Raw genomic sequence first — 21,503 nt, forward strand, 5'->3', positions numbered from 1 at the left:
GTGGACTTGTCAATGAGCGCTGTCAAGATTGAGGAGGTTTGTGCAGGACGCTGCTGCTGCTACTGGGCAGTTGGAGGCAGTCGCCCTCCAGCAACAACGGAGGGCGGAGGAGCGACGCTCACAACAACGAGCGGAGCGCCGGGCGGCTAAAATGCCGTCAAAGTTGACAGAGTAGGGCCAGCCATCTCATTCGGTCAACCGATGGCACCTGCCGAGTCTGTCCCGTGACCTCCTGCCAGCGAGCCTTCGACACTTCACGTGGCCTTCAAGGCGCACCTAGCCTGGCACAGGCGACGTGGCGACGTCACCGCCACTTAGCGGTGCACGGCCCTTCACAGGCGCTACTTTGTCTCCGCATCGAGGGAGCGTGAACTCCTCCTCACCAGTGCAGGTGAGCGATGATCTCGGTGAGTGTTGCTCGGTTGACGGGGGGGAGAGCCCTGATGAGCTCGCGGTACCCGGCCAGCATCGCCTCCTCGCACGGCTCACCTAGCCACACGTGGGCAAAGATAAAGGTCCCCCGTGTAGCCCACACACGCCGAATGGCAGCAGTTGTTGTTGTTATTGCCGCTGATGCACGGTTGAGTGTTCATCACTCACTCGCCCCACTCGCTCGTTAATTTGCTCACACCCACCCACCAACCCAGTCACCCACCAACCCAGTCACCCACCCGCCCACCCGCCCACCCGCCCACCCGCCTGCCCACGCACTCGCCCACTCGCCCACCCGCCCACTCGCCCACCCGCCCACTCGCCCACCCGCCCACTCGCCCACCCGCCCACTCGCCCACCCACGAAGCCGCTCACCTACCCATTCACTCGCTCGCTTACTCACTCACTCATTCATTCGCCCACTCGCTCGCTCACTCATTCACCCGCCTGCCCCAGTCCGCATCCCAGACTCGCGTGGGGAACTGACGGGGGGTGACTCACGTGGTGGGGGTGGTGGTAGTGGTGGTGGGAGGGGGACTCACGTGGTGGTGGTAGTGGTGGTAGTGGTGGGGGGGCGACTCACGTGGTGGGTGGTGGTGGTGGGGGGGACTCACGTGGTGGGTGGTGGTGGTAGTGGTGGTGGGGGGGGGGACTCACGTGGTGGTGGTAGTGGTGGTGGGAGGGGGACTCACGTGGTGGGTGGTGGTGGTGGGGGGGACTCACGTGGTGGGTGGTGGTGGTAGTGGTGGGTGGTAGTGGTGGTGGACTCACGTGGTGGTGGTGGTAGTGGTGGTGGTGGTGGACTCACGTGGTAGTGGTGGTAGTGGTGGTGGTGGGGGTGGTGGTAGTGGTGGTGGACTCACGTGGTGGTGGTAGTGGTGGTGGTGGACTCACGTGGTGGTGGTGGTGGACTCACGTGGTGTGGGTGGTGGTGGTGGACTCACGTGGTGGTGGTAGTGGTGGTGGTAGTGGTGGTGGACTCACGTGGTGGTGGTAGTGGTGGTGGTGGACTCACGTGGTGGTGGTAGTGGTGGTGGTAGTGGTGGTGGACTCACGTGGTGGTGGTGGTAGTGGTGGTGGTGGTGGTGGTAGTGGTGGTGGTAGTGGTGGTGGACTCACGTGGTGGTGGTAGTGGTGGTGGTGGTGGTGGTAGTGGTGGTGGTAGTGGTGGTGGACTCACGTGGTGGTGGTAGTGGTGGTGGTGGTGGACTCACGTGCGTTGTCCGCCCACCGCTGGCGCAGCTGCGTCGTGAAGAGGCTGGGCTCCACCTCGCGGAGGAATCGGCGCAGCGCCGTGGTGACGTCGTCCACGTGGAAGGCGCCGTCCGCCAAGCGCACCGAGCGAGCGTCGCCACGCAGTGCGCTCAGCAGCGCCGCGATGCGCGAGTTCACCCCCGTCTTGCGGTAGACGCCCTCGCACGCCAGCCCTGGGCGCCGCCCGCAGCACCGCCGCCGCCGTCGCTTCAGCATCGTCGTCATCGTCGTCATCGTCGTCATCGTCGTCGTCATCGTCGTCATCGTCGTCGTCATCGCCGCCGCCGTCGCTTCAGCATCGTCGTCATCGTCGTCATCGTCGTCATCGTCGTCATCGTCGTCGTCATCGTCGTCATCGTCGTCGTCATCGTCGTCATCGTCGTCATCGTCGTCGTCGTCATCGCCGCCGCCGTCGGATTCAGCATCATCGTCATCGTCGTCGTCGCTTCAGCATCGTCGTCATCGTCGTCGTCATCGCCGCCACCGTCGCTTCAGCATCGTCGTCGTCATCGTAATGGTCATCGTCATTATCATCATCACCATCACCACCACCATCACTTCAGTATCATCATCATCGTCATTACCATCGTCATCATTGTTATCGTCACCATCGTTACCATCGTCATTGTCATCGTCATCATCAGCATCACCTCCACCATCTCTTCAGTATCGTCATCATCGTCAGCATCAGCATCATCAGTACCACCATCACCACCGTCACTGCGGCAAAATTGTCATCAGCAACAGCAGCATCATCATCGTCGTCACCGTCATAGCAATGCCATCACTTTGGGATGGCCATTATCAGCATCATCAGCAACCCCACCACTTCAGCATCATCATCATCATCAGCAGCAGCATCAGTACCATTGCCACATCACCATCGGCAGTACCATCACCGCTGATGATGCTGCTGCTACCGCTGATGCTTCTGATGCCGACGCCGCCGCCGCCGCCGTACCGTACTGCGTGACGTAGGCCAGGCACTTGCTGACGATCACGGGGACGTCGCCGTCCGTGAGCTGCACCAGCGACAGCTCCCCGCTGCGTCCCTCCGAGGCCTTGCGCAGCGCGGCGAGCCAGCCCGCCGAGCAGAGCCGCCCCGACGCACGCACGCACAGCATCCTGCGGCCCGGCAAACGGACGCAGAGATCCCACGCCCCCTCCCGCACTGTAGGCCCGAACGCGGCCCGCCGGGCGCGAGCGCCGCCGGCGGGCCGCCCCGCGTGAGTCGACCGAGCGGAGAGGTTCCACGATCGTTCCCGGACGCGAGCGGGAATGGAACTGGGGTCGACGGGTTCCGCGGTGCGGTAACCAGCGGCCGCGGCTCCCCGTTGCGTACAAGGCAACACGAAGATTCCCCCCCTCTGTGGCCCGTGCTGTTAAACAACCGGTGTGCCGGCAGCACCGGGGGGGGGGGGGGTGGACGCAGCACCGCCACACCTCGGCCGCCTTTGCCTCCCCAGTGGCGATGTTTGCTGATCGCATCGGGTACTCAACGTAGTTCCGTTCCAGCCACCGCCCTAACACATGCAGACGCACGCAGAGACAGAGGTCCCCCACGTGGCCTCAACAGACCGTCGGGGCAAGTGCTGTTAGCGAGAGGCACCTACGAGGGCCGGGCGCGGCACGTGATGGGAGTGGGTGGCCAGCACCACGCCTGGTACTACACACACACACAAAGACTACATCGCTACACCACCGCTCTCCACTATGTACACACGGCATTATGCACACACCACCGCCCACCACCACCACCACCACCACCCATTACCTGCGTCTCTCTCCCAGCACCAGCACCTCCCTTCTGTCCCCCTCTTCACTGGGAGTCATCACACCTGTGTGGGGGGAGGGGCGTGGGGGACGAGGGGAGGGGGCGGGGGGGTCAGTAGGGATGACGTCACGTACATTGTACACCTGTGCATTGCACACCCCTTGCAAGCTGTATACTTAGCTGATTAACTCGTTGTTAATCCACGTTAAGCTCCAATAGCCTACATTAGGCCACGTTGGGGTACGTTAGACCACTTTAGGCTACATTAGATCAGGTTGGGCTCCGTTAGGCCACGTTAGGCTCCGTTAGACCACAGTAGGCCACGTTAGGCCTTGCTAGCCTATGCGAGGCTAAGTTAGGCTCCATTAGAGGCTACGTTGGTTCGGGCTGACGTTAGCAGCAGGGGGACGAGTTACGCTCGGAGCTCAATCTCTCGGCCGGGCTTGTGAGTTGGGGTTATCGATGTAAGGCCTATCAACGTGGCCGCCCCCTGCAGTATTCATGTTCTTATCACGAGATGGATGTAGCCAAAGCCATTCCCGGAACACGTGTTCCGGCTCACAGTATCCACTGGTCGCGGTTATTTTCTCACAGTTGTAGCATTGAGGTGCTTGATAAAGGGCTGTAGCCATAGGGCTGGCTGTCGGCTCTAGGGCCGACTGTAGCCGTAGGGCCGGCTGCCAGCTGTGGCGCCGGCTGTAGGGATCGCTGCAGCAGTAGAGCGAGTCGCAAGCGGTCGGCGCTGCGACGCCAGCGGCCGGATCTTACTGAGCTCGCGGAGTTTGTTGAGGCTGACGCTGTCGAGACGGCGGGCGCCGCCGCTCTCCTCCTGCTGCTCGGCTCGCTCGCTCGTCGCTTCTCCCGCCGGAGCGACCTCCTCGCTAGCGCTGCGACTTCGCGGCGCCACCGTCGCCGCCGCCGCCGCCGCCGTCGACTCTTGCCGCTCCGTCTCCACGCCCGACGTCAGCGCCGCTCTCTCCTCCGCCTCCTCCCTCTCGGCGGCGCCGTTCGGCAGAGCGCCGTCCGGCCCGGCGGCGGCGGCGTCACCGGGGTCGTCGCCGGAATCGTCGGGGAGGAAGAAGAGGGAGCAGCGCACGAGAGCGAACCAGCCGCGGCGCCAGCGCTGGCTGCAGTAGCCGTCACGGAACTCCAGCCGGCCCAGCCGCTCCCACGGCAAAGCCAGCAGCGGGTCGGGCGGGGGCGGCTCACAGCACTGGGCGCACGCGCGGCGAGAGACACGCACGGACCACGCATGCACACACACACACGCGCACAGACACACACACACACATGTACGCACACACACGCGCAAACACACGCACGCACACGAAGATCACTCCCCCGCCATGTTAGTGTAAGGGTCTCTGTGCTAGTCTATGGATCTCTAAGCGAGTCTACTGGTCTCTGTGCTAGTCTATGGGTCTCTAAGTGAGTCTACTGGTCTCTGTGCTAGTCTATGGATCTCGAAGCGAGTCTACTGGTCTCTGTGCTAGTCTATGGATCTCGAAGCGAGTCTACTGGTCTCTGTGCTAGTCTATGGATCTCGAAGCGAGTCTACTGGTCTCTGTGCTAGTCTATGGATCTCTAAGCGAGTCTATTGGTCTCTGTGCTAGTCTACTGGTCTCTGTACGAGTCCGTGGGTCTTGGTGTGGGCCTGTGGCCAGCACTATGCACGCCCGGTCGCTTTTGTCTCCTTAGTGCTGACGTTTACACACTGCTCTCGGTGCTAATTCAAGGCTGAGTCGACCTAGGTATATATCACTATTTGAGTGTGCATGTCTGGGCATGTTTGCATTTATGTGTGTAGATGTGTCTCTATATGCGTCTGTGTGACCGAGTGTGTGTCTGACCATGTGTCTGTCTATGTAAATGTATGTGTTTCTGTATGTGCACACGTGCATGTATGTCTGTCTGTGTGTGTCCCTTTGTGGGGAGCGATAGCGTAGCGGTTAGCGCGCTGTGCTATGAACCTGGCGACCCGGGTTCCATTCCCGCTCATGGCCAACACCACCAGTGACGATTATCTGAAACGGTCCTGGGCCTCCCCTAGGTCGACTCAGCCTCAAATGAGTACCTGGTGCGGTGTGTAAACATCGCCGATATGGAGACAAAGGCGGTTGGGCATTTTGCTGGCCACCCACCCCCTCGTGTACTGTTCCGAAACTTCATAGTTGCTCGCTAACAGCACTTGCCCCTACATTCTGTTAAGGCTATACGGGAGATCTTTGTCTTTGTCCCTGTATAGCGCTGTGTGGAAGCTGCCTGGTCTGTCGTTCCACACGAAGCCTCAGGTCTTCTCGGCCACGATCATTCCCTCCCTTCTCTACGCCTGCGAAACGTGGATCCCCTTAATGGAGCATCTTCGCCGGTTGGAAACATTTAGGGTGGCCTGCCTACGATCCATCCTGGGTTTAGCCAGGCTGGATTGTGTGAGGAGTTCACAAATCCTTGAAAGATCTGGGCAAAGTCCCATCGGTGAACTCCTCCGGCACGCAAGGCTTCATTGGCTGGGCCATGTAGCCTGCATGCCCAATCACGGCATGCCCAAACAGCTTTTGTTCGGCCAGATCGAGGGGTCTAAACGAGCACGGCAAGAGAAGAGATGGAGTGACGTGGTACAGGAGGACGTGGAGCTGAGTGGACTTGCCGATGACTGGTACCAGCGGTGTCAAGATCGACCTCGGAGGAGGCTCGTGAAGGACGCTGCTACTGGGCAGTTGGAGGTAGTGGCACTCACAACAATGAGCGGAGCGCCGGGTGGCTAAAGCATAGCAAGTTGGCACAGTAGGGGGCAAAGGTGGTGCACCAGCCAGTCATCTCGTTCATCTCAGTCAGTCGACCCGTGGCACCTGGGTCTGCCCCGTGACCTCCTGCCAGCGGGCGTTCGACACTTCACGTGGCCTCAAGGTGCACTTTGCCTGGTACAAGCACCGTGGTGATGTCACCGCTACTTAGTGGCGAATGGCGGTTGTTGTTGTTGTGTTTATCCACTCGTCCGCGTGTCTAAGCATCTGTCGGTCACCTCGGCCCGCAAACCTATAACACCCCTTCTTGCCAGCAGCGGGAGCCTGCCGCATTCCACGTGACGGCCTCAAAGCGCACCTAGCCTGGCGCGCGTGCGGCCTCACCCGTGCCAGCTGCGTGACCCAGTCGTGGCACGCCTCCTCCGACTCAGCGCCGAACAGGTAGAGGCGCTCGCCGTCGCCCCGTTCGCCCTCAGCGGCCACGCACAGCTCGAAGGTGTTCTCAAACCTGCAACAGAAACGAAGGGGTCACCCCCTCCCCCCGCGCGCTCCCCCGCGTAGCCCGGACAGACTGCCGGGGCAAAGTGCCGTCCGGCATCGAGGTAGTGGCGGCGCCTACGGAAGCCGGCACCGCGGGGTGGGGGGCGGGAAGTCGCGGTGGCACCGCGGGAGGCCCTGCCACGGCCACCATTGCTTCCCCCGGCGGCGATGTTGACGCACCCGGTGCTGCGGCGTGTCACGCGTGCGGTGTCTGTGTTAGTGCGGTGGCGATAGTTATAGCTATCTATCATCTTCTTTGGTTCTTTCGGTAAAGTCACGTAGAATGAGATCTATCAATTTATATTTTTTGTTCCTGGGTAATAAGCTTAAAGGGCGTGACCTGGGCTTGGCTGTCTTCACTCCAACGCTGTCCTCTGGACAGTCCGGTCCCTTCACCTGATGAAGGCCACTTGTGTTGTGGCCGAAAAGTCGTGATTTTTTGTTGCTTTATTTTTTTACCTACGTGACTTTACCGAATAGAACCAAAGAGTATAAAGTCACGAAGGTATAAAATAAAATAAATCACGACGTTTCGGGCGCGTCCGTCATCAGGTGGATATTATTCCCCACAAACTTTGCTTTTATGGCCAGGACAGTGATATTTTTAAATTGACTTATTTTACAAAAAATTCCAGATAGATTCAGTGCTGGAGTAACTTCTAAAACATTCTAGAACTTTCCAGTAATATAAATAGTAGTATAAATACAGGGGCCTTAGGCCCACCAGTTCAGTTGAGTTCCAGCTGCCTAAGTGGATACACATCTGCATTTTTCTGAGATGGCATCAAGAGGCTGCAAGCATCCGCCAGACTCATTTTACTTTGTCTGCGGCCAATTTATCAAGAGAAGAGCGAAAAAGTCCTCTGTGGAAGGATCTGCTAAGATGTGTGAGGCCTACAAGGCATATTTCGGCATGCCTGTCAAGGGATCAAGACAAACCCTGGACACCTCATTTCACCTGCGAGCAATGCAAAAACAAAACTCTTGAAGGTTGCTCGGGATTTTATGTTTTAAAATTGCTCGGGATTTTATGTTATAAAATTTGTTCCAATTTTTTTAACTGTGAAAGTTTTTAATTTTAAAATGTTTTTACAATTTTCAATGTTATTGAAAAAATATATCGTATATGAAAACTGTTGCGAGAATCTCGTTAGACATGAGGGGAATAAATGTATTTTTGTAGGATGGTACAGAGGGGAAAAGAGAGCCATGAAGTTCGCTATCCCAAGAATTTGGCGGGAACCCACTGACTACTCAAGCAACTGCTACTTCTGCATGGTGGACCCTTCCAAACGTCTGACTGGCAAGAATGCACCTGCCATCACGTATCCGGACCTTCCTTCATCCATCGCCCCGGTGCCACACTGCCATGAGCTCCCCGTACCCGCTCCTCCGGAGAGAGAGCAGCCGTCTTTAGAAGAGAGCAGCAAGTCAGAGAGCGAGGAAGACGTAGATCCAGATGACAATTTCAGAGGTGGAGCTGAGGAGAGAAACCCATACTACCCCAACCAAAAAGACCTCAACGACTTGATCAGAGATCTTGGTCTCACCAAGTCCAATGCCGAGCTTTTGACGTCTAGGCTCAAGCAGTGGAACTTGTTGGATGAAAGTGTGCAAGTTGCAGATCAACCTTTTGCAGCTTCTTCACCCGTCAAGATGGGCTCTGCTTCTGCCACAATGTGACCAGTCTGTTCGAGGCAATCGGAATCGCCTGTAACCAGAATGTGTGGCGCCTCTTTATTGACAGCTCATCCAGGAGCCTCAAAGCCGTGCTGCTCCATAATGGTAACAACTATCCGTCTCTTCCCCTGGCTCACTCGGTGCACCTCAAAGAGCATTACAACAGCATCAAGACCTTGCTGGACGCCTTGAAGTATGATGAGTACGGCTGGGAGGTCATCGGAGACTTCAAAATGGTGGCATTCCTGATGGGTCTCCAAGGCGGTTTTACCAAGTTTCCCTGCTATCTTTGCCTTTCGGACAGCAGGGACACCAAGGCGCACTACCACAAGCGAGACTGGCCAAAGCGGACCGAGTTCTCTGTGGGGAGTAACAACGTCAAGTGGGAGCCACTGGTGGACCCCCGGAAGATGCTGATGCCACCACTGCACATCAAATTGGGCCTTATGAAACAATTTGTCAAAGCTGTTGATAAGGAGTCGGCAGCCTTCAAGTACCTTCAAGACTTCTTCTCTCAGCTGTCTGAGGAAAAGGTCAAAACCGGTGTCTCCATCGGACCACAGATGAAGAAGATCCTGGAGTGCAATGAATTCCCCAAGAAGCTCACTAGGAAGGAGAAAGCGGCTTGGGGCAGCTTTGTCGCAGTGGTTCGTGGCTTCCAGGGCAATCACAAGGTCGAAAACTATGTGGAGCTGGTTGAGACTCTGGTGAAGAACTCCGGCACAATGGGCTGTAGGATGTCCCTCAAAGTCCATATCCTTGATGCTCATCTTGATCAATTCAAGGAGAACATGGGAGCGGACTCGGAGGAGCAAGGCGAGCGCTTCCACCAGGATATACTGGACTTTGAATGCCGCTACCAAGGACGGTAGAACGAGAACATGATGGGAGACTACATTGCGGGGCTGATTTGTGAAAGTGATTTACAGTATAATCGTAAATCTCGAAAAACTACTCACTTCTAAATCTCTTGTGATCAGTTTTGTATTACTTTAGCATAAATACATGTTAATTTTGATTCATATGTTGTTTTTTTCTGACTTTATGTGAACGAAATGACAAAAATTCGCCCATTTTCTCATTGAAAATAGCTTCATTTCTAAATATCACTGTCCTGGTCACAAAAGCAAAGTTTATGGGGAACAATAGTAATTTTCTATACAATTTGGGCATAAGCAATTACGAAATAACACTTACTACCCAGGAACAAAATTTGTGTTACACAGTGTTACCCGCGTTCTAGCCTGGTGCGGCGTTGGCGTTAGCGCGGCGTCGGCGTTAGTGCGACGTCGGCGTTAGTACCCGTGCTGCAGAGGGTTGGCCTCCCCACGGGTGCTCAGGCTGCACACCAGGCCGCAGGGCACGCGCCCGTTGGGCGTGGAGCTGCGCTCCCCGTCGAAGTAGCGCAGCTCCCCGGAGCTCAGCTCGCAACGCCGCCGGCTGAACTCTGAGACGCGGGGGACAGGGAGGGACAGAGGACGAGTGATGGGCACCGACAGAGACACGCAGGGAGACCGAAGGATGGAGGGACACGGAGACCCACGGACTCGCTCGTACCGTCTCGTGAGCGCCTCTCCACGATGGGCTTGGTGCACGACGGCGTCTTGTACAGGTACCCCTTGAGCAGGGGTCTCGGGGAGCCCCCGGGGGACAGCGCGGGGTCCCGCGGCGACCCCGGGGGCGACGTCGGGGACGTCGGCGGCGGCGGCGCCGAGACCGGCGCGGGCGGAGCGCTGGAGCGCCGCGCGAGCTCCGCCGGCGCCGCCCTCTCCTCCTCCTCCTCCTGCTTCTCCTCGTCCGCGCGCTGGCTTCTCTCGCCTCCGTCGGTGAGCGACCGCACCGGCCGCGGGCTCGGCCGCGCCGCGCCGGCGCCCAGGAAGAACGGGTGGCTGCTGAGCGGCAGCTGGTGCTGCTCCCGGACGCCGGCGCCGTCCACGATCGCCGCGGAGAATCGCGGGCCGAGGCGTGCCGACGCCCGGTCCCTCCGCTCCACGGCGCCGCCGTCACCGTGAGGGCGGCGCGACGACGACTCCGGCGGCGGCATCGGCGCGTCCCTCGCGTCCCTCGCGTCGACCGCGCAGCCGGTGCCGTCGGCGTCCCCGCCGCCGCCGCCGCCGCCGCCGCCGCCGCCATGCGCGCGACCCGCGGCCGGGGAGCCGAGCTGGGATTCGCAGAGGCTCCGCCGGGGCGGCACGGGCGGCAGCGGCTCAACGTTCCATGCCGCGAGCGCCCGGCCCGACATCTGCATGCTGCCCCGGTCCAGCACCGCCGCCGGCGCCTCCTTTCCCGCGTCACGTCGTCCGCCGTCGTCGTCGCCGTCGCCGCCGTCGTCGTCGCCGTCGTCGCGGTCGACGCCGGACTCGCGCAGCAGCAGCCGGCGCCCCCCGGACGGCGCCGGCGGCGACTCCGACTTGGGGGTCCCCGTCCCGGAGGGGGTCCCCGTCCCGGAGGGGGTCCCCGTCCCGGAGGGGGTCCCCGTCCCGGAGGGGGTCCCCGTCCCGGAGGGGGTGCCCCCGTCGAGGCGGAGGAGCCGGGCGAGGATCCGCTTGCGGTGGCCGGGCAGCTCCACGCCGAGCCGCGCCAGCGCGGCGTCGTCGCAGCCCACGAGGTCGCCGGCGCTGGCGCAGCCGCGGGCGCCCAGCGCGTCGGCGTAGCGGCCGAGGTGCAGGCGCTGGAGCCACGCGGAGAGCGGCTCCCGCAGCCTCGCCCCGCCCCAGTCCTCCCGCCGCCCTCCGGGCGTCTCCGCCTCCTCTGCCTCCTCCTCCGTTCTCCGGCTCGGAGGGACCTCGGCTCCTCCAGAAGGCGGCTCCTCCATTCTCGCTCCACAAGGCCGCTCCTCCATCGTCCCGCCGGGCGTCTCCACCTCCTCCTCCTCCTCTGGTCGCCTGCTCGGAGGGTCCCCAGCGTGGACGCCTTCGGAAATTGGCTCCTCCGCCCTCCCACTGCAAGCCTCCTCCATGAGTCTCCCTCTGCCGTCCCAGCGCTTGCTCTGCTCGTCGGAGAATCTTCTCGAATGCCCCTACTCCGTCATCCCCTTTGGGCAGAGGGGGTGGGGGGGGGGAGATCGAAGAGGGGGAAGGGGGCGGGGGGTTTGGTGGAATGTTAAAGCGCGACCACAGCTGTCAACCCACACGGTTTAGCCCGTGTTCTTGTACGGCCAAATTGAGCTTTCAGTTCCATATAGCGTACAGCCGTTTCAATACCTGGCACAAACAAATGTCTTTGTGTTTCTCCCTTGTGATGGGACTTTGTAGAGGATGAACCTTGAGATTTATGAGTGGCACGGGTTAACCATTAAGGTCTGAATTGGTCTCCGACAGGAAGGGCACCGCGAAGGGTTGGCGGGTGCGGTACAGACGGCGTAGCGGGGCAGGCCTTAGCCACGGCGTGGTCACGCGTGCCAGTTGTTTCTAAACTTAAATCTGAACGCGGTGAGTTTACCTCCCGGGAAATGCCCGCGCGCGTGCAGGCGAAACCGGTTCCATCTCCTGGAGTCTTTTTTTTTTAACCCAAATATCACAGAACAGGTTGTGCCGCATCCGAAGCCTCCCGGCTACAGGGGAAGCCTGCACTGTGCCTGCACAGTGCAGGAGCACGGGCGGTGGTGGTGCTGCTGTCGGACACCTCGTTCTCGACAACCCACGGCACCTGTTGGGTCTGTCCCGTGACCTCCTCCTGCACCTAGCCTGGCACGGCAGTCGACTCACGACACCTGTTGGGTCTGTCCCGTGACCTCCTCCTGCACCTAGCCTGGCACGGCAGTCGACTCACGACACCTGTTGGGTCTGTCCCGTGACCTCCTCCTGCACCTAGCCTGGCACGGCAGTTAACCAACGTCACCTGCTGGGTCTGTCCCGTGACCTCCTCCTGCACCTAGCCTGGCACGTTAGTCAACTCACGGCACCTGCTGGGTCTGTCCCGTGACCTCCTCCTGCATGTAGCCTCTCGAACTTCACGTGATGGTGCACCTAGCCTGGCACAAGCGCCGTGACGACGTCGCTGCCACTTGACGAGCGGCGGCTGTTGTCTTTGTTGTATGTGCGTGTGTGTGTGTGCGTGTGTGTGCGTGCGTGTGTGCGTGCGTGCGTGCGTGTGCGTGTGTGCGTGTGTGCGTGTGTGTGCGTGCGTGTGTGCGTGTGTGTGCGTGTGTGTGGCGTGCGTGCGTGCGTGTGTGCGTGCGTGTGCGTGTGTGCGTGTGTGCGTGCGTGTGTGTGTGCGTGCGTGCGTGTGCGTGCGTGCGCGTGCGTGCGTGCGTGTGCGTGTGTGCGTGTGTGCGAGCGTGCGTACGCGTGTGTGCGTGTGTGTGTGTGCGTGTGCGTGTGTGCGTGCGTGTGTGCGTGTGTGAGAGAGAGTTTTGTGTATGTGGGCACTGTTGGGGCAAGTGCTGTTAGCGAGCAGCACCTATGAAGGCCGACACGGCACACGAGGGGGTGGGTGGCCAGCACCACGCCCGGCCGCCTTTGTCTCCCCAGTGGCGATGTTTACTGCACACCGCGTCAGGCGCTCATTTGAGGCCGAGTCGACCTAGGCGAGACCCCGGAGCAGTTCGGACAATCGTGTCACTGGGTGTTGGTGGCCCTGAACAGGAATCGAACTCGGGTCACCAGGGGTTCAAAATGCGACTTTTTATGTATCCTGGAGGAATCTATAAAGCGCTTTTCCCACAGATGTCCAGTAGTCGCACCACCACCACCACCACTCCCATCGCCACGGCCATCACTGCCGATCAAAGTTCAACCGCAGTTGTTTAACAGTGACGACTGTAACATTGGAGTGCGGGGTGGGTGGGGTGGGGGATAGTGGGGGGGGGGGGCTAGGGGGGGCTAGGGGGGGCTGTCACCAACACCACCAACACCACCACCACCACACAGTCAACCACAGAATGTATCCAGCAGTGGATGCAGTGCCGGATGAAGTTAGTGCGAGGGCCTGCTGCACGCGATGTTATAAAGGGGCCCTAAATTAAATAAAAAAACCCCTTCAAATATTAAAACACAAATGTTTAACTTGCACATTAAAGTAATTGGATTTTTTTTTATTTGCTATACAGCCGGATAATAGACAAATCGCTAACCTTAAACACCCGGTCGTTCGTATAAGTTGAAGGCGGTATAGTACTATAGTAATAGAGCAAGTGCAGAATCACTGAACCGGAATCGATAGCTTGAAAGCGTTTAGCGCGGGGGCCTTGAAAGTGCGGGGCCCGTAGCTACCACATGCATAGTAGCTACTACTACACTACTACACGTGTAGTAGCTACTACTAGTAGTAGCTACCACATGCATAGTAGCTACTACTACACTACTACACGTGTAGTAGTACTACTACTACCACATGCATAGTAGCTACTACTACACTACTACACGTGTAGTAGCTACTACTAGTAGTAGCTACCACATGCATAGTAGCTACTACTACACTACTACACGTGTAGTAGTACTACTACTACCACATGCATAGTAGCTACTACTACACTACTACACGTGTAGTAGCTACTACTACACGTGTAGTAGCTACTATATGTAGTAGTAGCTACTACACATGTAGTAGTAGCTACTACACATGTAGCTACTGCTACACATATAGTAGTAGCTACCACATGCATAGCAGCTACCACATGCATAGTAGCTACCACATGCATAGTAGCTACCACACATGTAGTAGTAGCTGCTACACGTGTAGTGTAGTAGCTACTGCTACACTATATATGTGTAGTAGCTACTACAGATGTAGTACACTATATGTGTAGTAGCTACTACACTACATCTGTAGTAGCTACTACACATGTAGTGTAATAGCTACTCCACATGTAGTAGCTACTACACTATATGTGCATGTAGTAGCTGCTACACTACATGTGTAGCAGCTACTACGTGTGTAGTAGCTACTACACACACGTGTGTAGTAGTAGCTCCTTATGTAGTAGTAGCTCCTTGTGCAGCTATGACGATACTCCGACACGGAGTGGATGATGGCGATGACGGAGACGCTGCGAGCCAGCCCGAGCATCGCTCTGGAGTGGCTATAACCACGGCAAAATAATCCATCTCCTCCCTGGCCACCCCCTCCCCTGCACAACCAGAACGGCAACGCGTCACTTCCTACCCAAGTCCTCGCAATAAAAACCCTGAACGACTCTTTAGCAGCAGCAGCAGCAGGTAGCGAACTTTGCACAGATTTTCCTTTTGCGTGACACCAATGTCCCGGCGTGGTGAAGTATGGTCAAACGATCCCACCCACCGCCCCCCCCCCCCCTCCAACACCGCCCATCACCACCACCGTGTGAAGGAGGCAATCATCCAGCAGTGGATAGGCCACGGCGACGATCACGCTGAGAGACAGAGAGAGAGAGACACGTGGATGAGAGAAGACACGCAGGGTAGAGACATCGTGCCACTGATATTACTCCAGCAGTGGATAGACCACGATGATGACACTGAGAGACACAGAGAGAGAGACACGTGGATGAGAGACCACACGCAGGGTAGAGACATCGTGACACTGATATTACTCCAGCAGTGGATAGACCACGATGATGACACTGAGACAGAGAGAGAGAGACACGTGGATGAGAGAAGACACGCAGGGTGGAGACATCGTGACACTGATATTACTCCAGCAGTGGATAGACCACGATGGTGACACTGAGAGACAGAGAGAGAGAGACACGTGGATGAGAGACCACACGCAGGGTAGAGACATCGTGACACTGATATTACTCCAGCAGTGGATAGACCACGATGGTGACACTGAGACACAGAGAGAGAGACACGTGGATGAGAGACCACACGCAGGGTAGAGACGTCGTGACACTGATATTACTCCAGCAGTGGATAGACCACGATGATGAGACTGAGACACTGAGAGAGAGACACGTGGATGAGAGAAGACACGCAGGGTGGAGACATCGTTACAAGGATGAGTGTGATGAGAGGGAGAGGTAGGAGAGTGAGATGAGAGATAGGAGAGAGAGGCGAGGTGGGAGGAGTTTTGGGGGAGCTGAGGGGAAGGGTCATGGGGTCTCACATCCTCCCAGGAAGCGGGTGAGTGAGTGGGGGGGGGGGGAGTGAGTGAGGAGGGGTGAGTGAGGAGGGGTGAGTGAGGAGGAGGTGAGTGAGGAGGGGTGAGTGAGGAGGAGGTGAGTGAGGAGGGGTGAGTGAGGAGGGGTGAGTGAGGAGGGGGGGTGAGTGAGTGAGGAGGGGTGAGTGAGGAGGGGTGAGTGAGGAGGAGGTGAGTGAGGAGGAGGTGAGTGAGTGAGGAGGGGTGAGTGAGGAGGGGTGAGTGAGGAGGGGTGAGTGAGGAGGGGTGAGTGAGTGAGGAGGGGTGAGTGAGGAGGGGTGGGTGAGGAGGGGTGAGTGAGGAGGGGTGAGTGAGGAGGGGTGAGTGAGTGAGGAGGGATGAGTGAGGAGGGGTGGGTGAGGAGGGGTGAGTGAGGAGGGGTGAGTGAGGAGGGGTGAGTGAGTGAGGAGGGGTGAGTGAGGGTGGGGTGAGTGAGGAGGGGTGAGTGAGGAGGGGTGAGTGAGGAGGGGTGAGTGAGGAGGGGTGAGTGAGGAGGGGTGAGTAGGGGTGTGTCATCATCACCCAATAACTCACACCCACACACTCCTACACACACATAAGCACGCACACGCACAAACCCACGAACTCACACCCACACACACAAAACCACATCATCTGCCGGTTTCGCAATCACGTCATCATCAGCAACAACATCAATTACCATCCGTCATCATCATCAGCAGCATCGTCATCATCAGACATTCTCGATCTACTGCTGAATGAAGACCTCCCCAAGACCCCCCCCCCCAACCCTTCGCGATCCTACGATATAACGATCATAAACTAAAAACGATCAAAAACTAAAAAACCACGACGGCTCAACGAGTTCGGCCGACTGAATGATCATCGAGTGGAGATTTCTAGCGGCAAGTCAAACACTCGAAACGGGCCACGTGGATTCCACACGCGGAGGGGGAAAGACCCCGGAGGAGCCTCAGACAAAATCCACGGAGAGAGACGCAAAGACTCCAAATATACAGCAGCAGCAGCAGCAGGCATCGAACCCACGACCTCCTGTAGGCCTGGCGAGGTAGTCAACATCTCACCACGGGGAGAGAGAGACACGCAAACTCCAAACATACAGCAGGCGTCAGGGTCGGGATTGAACCCACGACCTCCTGTAGACTAGGCGAGGTAGTCAACATCTCACCACGGAGAGACACGCAAACTCCAAATATACAGCAGCAGGCATCAGTGTCGAGATCGAACCCACGACCTCCTGTAGACCAGGCGAGGTAGTCAACATCTCACCACGGAGAGAGAGAGAGAGACGCAAAGACTCCAAATATACAGCAGAGGGCGTCAGGGTTGGGATTGAACCCCCGACCTCCTGTGTACCTGGCGAGGTAGTCAACATCTCACCACGGCTGACGACTTGTCTCTCCGTCGGCTCTCGCTCCGTGCTGGCCGTGACGCGCCCTGCACGAGCCACATTAGCTTCTAGTCATCACCACCGCCGTGGTGGTCTATCCACTGCTGGATGAAGATCAGTGATGATGATGATGATGTCTCTACCCTGCGTGTGTTCTCTAATCCACGCGTTCCTCTCTCCGTCTCTCGGCGTTATCATCATCGTCGCCGTGGTCTATGAAATGCTGAACGAACGCCTCCTTCTCCGCCACCCCCGACATTGCAAGCTCAGTGTGAGTGGGTACGTGATATATTCATGTTTCCCCCCCCTCCTCCACCCCAGCTCTCTGCTAAAGTTATTCATCAAGAGCTCGGGGTTGTGAGTGGAGCGGCTCGCCAGTGTGGAATTAGCTGAGCGCGCAGTGTGTCACTAGACACACTGCGCGTGCTACAGGACCAGCTTCTCACGTTAAGGCGATTCACAGGTCTGGAGTTACCAGCAGCGGTCATGACAAAGAGCGCCGTGTACTCCTGCCACCGCGGGCGTGCTGGAAGTGGGTCTCGCTTGTCGGCTTTGTTTCGGTATGCGGTTGTCGAAGAATGATTCGGCGAGTCGGGCTTGCTTAGAGCAATGCGTGTGAACTGGAAGATGTTTACATTCGGTGGACCAGCTGACTCTGCTTACAAGACCGATTATGTTGTTATTATTATTGTCACCACCACCAACATCAACATCACCAACATTCATCATTACTACCATCATCAGCATCAACACAACCACCACCATCATCATCCATCAGTAACTCCACCATAATCATGAATCACTAACATCATCGTCAAAACCACCACCATCATCTACACCTCCCATCATCAATACCAACATCATCATCACCACAACCACCACCAATCATCACCACCACGTCCACGGCCACGCCAAGAGAAGGCAGTACAGCAAGTAAGACTAACCATCACCTCCTTCTGTACGCGTGGGTGGGCGGGCGGGCGGGGGATAGAGCGTTGCCCCCTCGCGCATGGCAAATGGTTATCTCCGAGCGCTCTGCTCTCCTCCTCCCCACGTGAATAACAAACAACAACAACCACCACGACCACCACCACAACAACAACAACCACAACAACAACAACCACCACGACCACCACCACCACCACCACGACCACCACCACAACAACAACAACCACCACGACCACCACGACCACCACCACAACAACAACAACCACCACGACCACCACGACCACCACAACAACAACCACCACCACGACCACCACGACCACCACCACAACAACAACCACCACGACCACCACCACAACAACCACCACCACGACCACCACGACCACCACCTCGACTCGACATCCCATCGGCTGAGCGCGTTGTACCCATCAACACCGCAATGTGGTGGCAGTGCCAGGATCCCTCCTCCTCCTCTGACAAGAGTCGTGGGGCGGCGTCGTCGTCAGGAGCCGCCTGAAGGCTCTTGGAGGCCCTAGGGCACTGCTACTGCTGTTACTGCTGCTGCCGCTACTGCTGCTGATACTGCTGCTGCTCCTACTGCCACTGCTGCCACTGCTACTGCTGTTACTGCTGCTGCTACTGTCACTGCTGCCACTGTCACCGCTGCCGCCGCTACTGCTGCCGCTGTTGCTATCACTGCTGCTGCTGTCACTGCTGCTGCTGTCACTGCTGCCGCTGTTACTATCACTGCTGCTGCTGTCACTGCTACTGCTGTCACTGCTGCTATCACTGCTGCTGCTGCTGTCACTGCTGTTGTCACTGCTGCTGCTGCCACTGCTGCTGTCACTGCTGCTGCTGCTGTCACTGCTGCTGTTGCTGTCACTGCTGCTGCTGTTGCTGTCACTGCTGCTGCTGTCACTGCTGTCACTGCTGCTGCTGTCACTGCTGCTGTTGCTGTCACTGCTGCTGCTGTTGCTGTCACTGCTGCTGCTGCTGCTGTCACTGCTGCTGCTGTCACTGCTGCTGTTGCTGTCACTGCTGCTGCTGTTGCTGTCACTGCTGCTGCTGTTGCTGTCACTGAGGCTGCTGTCACTGCTGCTGTTGCTGTCACTGCTGCTGCTGTTGCTGTCACTGCTGCTGCTGTTGCTGTCACTGAGGCTGCTGTCACTGCTGCTGTTGCTGTCACTGCTGCTGCTGTTGCTGTCACTGCTGCTGCTGTTGCTGTCACTGCTGCTGCTGTTGCTGTCACTGAGGCTGCTGTCACTGCTGCTGTTGCTGTCACTGCTGCTGTTGCTGTCACTGCTGCTGCTGTTGCTGTCACTGAGGCTGCTGTCACTGCTGCTGCTGCTGTCACTGCTGCTGCTGTCACTGCTGCTGTCACTGCTGCTGCTGATGTCACTGCTGCTGTCACTGCTGCTGCTGTCACTGCTGCTGCTGTCACTGCTGCTGATGTCACTGCTGCTGTTGCTGCTGCCCCGTGTCACAAGAAGATATTTTGCTTACATTTCTGACCACACAAAGTGGCCCTTTTAGTTCTCGCAGGCCCCTAGGCACAGTGCCTACTGTGCCTATTGGATAATAATACGGCCCTGGTGGGTAGGTGAGTGGATGGCTAGGTGAGTGGGTGAGTGGGTAGGTGAGTGGATGAGTGAGTGGATGAGTGAGTGGATGGCTAGGTGAGTGGATGGCTAGGTGAGTGGGTGAGTGGGTGGGTGGGTAGGTGAGTGCATGGCTAGGTGAGTGGATGAGTGGGTGGGTGGCTAGGTGAGTGGATGAGTAAGTGGGTGGGTAGGTGAGTGGGTGGGTAGGTGAGTGGATGAGTGAGTGAGTGGCTAGGTGAGTGAGTGACTAGGTGAGTGGATGAGTGGCTAGGTGAGTGGATGAGTGAGTGGGTGGCTAGGTGAGTGAGTGACTAGGTGAGTGGATGAGTGGCTAGGTGAGTGGATGAGTGAGTGGGTGGCTAGGTGAGTGGGTGAGTGAGTGGGTGGGTAGGTGAGTGGGTGGCTAGGTGAGTGGGTGAGTGAGTGGGTGGCTAGGTGAGTGGATGAGCAAGTGGGTGGGTAGGTGAGTGGGTGGGTAGGTGAGTGGATGAGTGAGTGGGTGGCTACGTGAGTGGGTGGCTAGGTGAGTGGATGAGTGGCTAGGTGAGTGGATGAGTGAGTGGGTGGATAGGTGAGTGGGTGAGTGAGTGGGTGGGTAGGTGAGTGGGTGGCTAGGTGAGTGGGTGGCTAGGTGAGTGGGTGAGTGAGTGGGTGGCTAGGTGAGTGGATGAGTAAGTGGGTGGGTAGGTGAGTGGATGGCTAGGTGAGTGGGTGAGCGAGTGGGTAGGTAGGTGAGTGGGTGACTAGGTGAGTGGATGAGTGGCTAGGTGAGTAGATGAGTGAGTGAGTGGCTAGGTGAGTGGGTGAGCGAGTGGGTGGGTAGGTGAGTGGGTGGCTAGGTGAGTGGATCAGTGGCTAGGTGAGTGGATGAGCGAGTGGGTGGCGAGTGAGTGGGTGAGCGAGTGGGTGGGTGAGTGAGACCCTGGGTGAGTGGGTGAGTGAGTGAGTGGTTGGGTGAGTGGATGAGTGAGTGGGTGGGTGAGTGGGTGAGTGGCTTGGTAAGTGGGTTAGTGGGCGAGTGGCTGGGTGAGTAAATGAGTGAGTGGGTGGCTAGGTGAGTGGGTGAGTGAGTGGCTAGGTGAGTGGGTGAGTGAGTGGCTGGGGTGAATGGATGAGTGGCTTGGTGAGTGGATGAGTGAGCGAGTGGCTGGGTGAGTGGATGAGTGAGTGGGTGGCTCGGTGAGTGGGTGAGCGAGTGGGTGGCTGAGTGGATGAGTGGCTGGGTGAGTGGATGAGTGAGTGGGTGGCTGAGTGGTTGAGTGGCTAGGTGAGTGGGTGAGTGAGTGGCTGGGTGAGTGGGTGAGTAAGTGGGTGGCTGAGTGGATGAGTGAGCGAGTGGCAAGGTGAGTGGGTGAGCGAGTGGGTGAGCGAGTGGGTGGCTAGGTGAGTGGGTGAGTGAGTGGCTGGGTGAGTGGATGAGCGAGCGAGGTGAGTGGGTGAGTGAGCGAGTGGCTGGGTGAGTGGGTGAGTGAGCGAGTGGGTGAGTGAGCGAGTGGCTGGGTGAGTGGATGAGTGAGTGGGTGGCTAGGTGAGTGGGTCAGCGAGTGGGTGGCTGAGTGGATGAGTGGCTTGGTGAGTGAGTAGCCACAAGGCACAGTGCCTATTGTGGTCTATTGGATAAGACGACCGTGCCACTAGACTACACGTGGCGATGATGCTCTGAATCGTGATGATGATAATGCTCACGACGACCACGATGATGTTGATGATGACCACGATGATGTTGATGATGACCACGATGATGTTGATGATGACCACGATGATGTTGATGATGACCACGATGATGTTGATGATGACCACGATGATGTTGATGATGACCACGATGATGTTGATGTTGCTGATCACGATTCCTGAAAATCACCGGAGGTGGAGTGGGGAGGAAGGAGTGGGAGTGGGGGTGGGGGTCGTGAGGGGTCGTGGGGGGTCGTGGGGGGTGGTAGGGGGTGGGGGTCGTGAGGGGTGGGGGTCGTGGGGGGTGGGGGTCGTGGGGGGTGGGGGTCGTGGGGGGTGGGGGTCGTTTGGGGAATGGGGGAAGGGCCGGGGGGGGGGGCAGGAAAGGAACCGGGAGGAGGGGGGAGGAATGGAAAGGACGGAAACGGCCA

At 57.8% G+C, this 21,503-nt stretch overlaps 1 protein-coding gene across 2 annotated transcripts in view; it reads right to left on the reverse strand.

The window, feature by feature from the left end:
* LOC116955680 (arf-GAP with Rho-GAP domain, ANK repeat and PH domain-containing protein 1-like) overlaps positions 1 to 21,503 on the reverse strand; it is a 49,285-nt gene that overhangs the window by 17,536 nt on the left and 10,246 nt on the right. Inside the window, exons 1-9 of one of the 2 annotated variants that reach the window (XM_076053430.1) lie at positions 16,846 to 16,958; positions 9,982 to 11,458; positions 9,727 to 9,871; positions 6,589 to 6,712; positions 4,229 to 4,673; positions 3,461 to 3,524; positions 2,648 to 2,811; positions 1,647 to 1,859; positions 384 to 489 (exon numbers count right to left, since the gene is read on the reverse strand). In XM_076053430.1, the coding sequence (XP_075909545.1) occupies positions 384 to 489; positions 1,647 to 1,859; positions 2,648 to 2,811; positions 3,461 to 3,524; positions 4,229 to 4,673; positions 6,589 to 6,712; positions 9,727 to 9,871; positions 9,982 to 11,383 (2,663 nt within the window). In that variant the 5' untranslated portion in view covers positions 11,384 to 11,458; positions 16,846 to 16,958. Of the gene's footprint in view, positions 1 to 383; positions 490 to 1,646; positions 1,860 to 2,647; positions 2,812 to 3,460; positions 3,525 to 4,228; positions 4,674 to 6,588; positions 6,713 to 9,726; positions 9,872 to 9,981; positions 11,459 to 16,845; positions 16,959 to 21,503 lie in introns of those variants that run through there. The other variant, XM_032976924.2, reaches the window with a different exon arrangement.

Source organism: Petromyzon marinus, chromosome 61 (genome assembly GCF_048934315.1).
Source record: "Petromyzon marinus isolate PM22_M1 ecotype Great Lakes invasive population chromosome 61, UKy_Petmar_22M1.pri1.0, whole genome shotgun sequence".
NCBI lineage: Eukaryota > Metazoa > Chordata > Hyperoartia > Petromyzontiformes > Petromyzontidae > Petromyzon > Petromyzon marinus.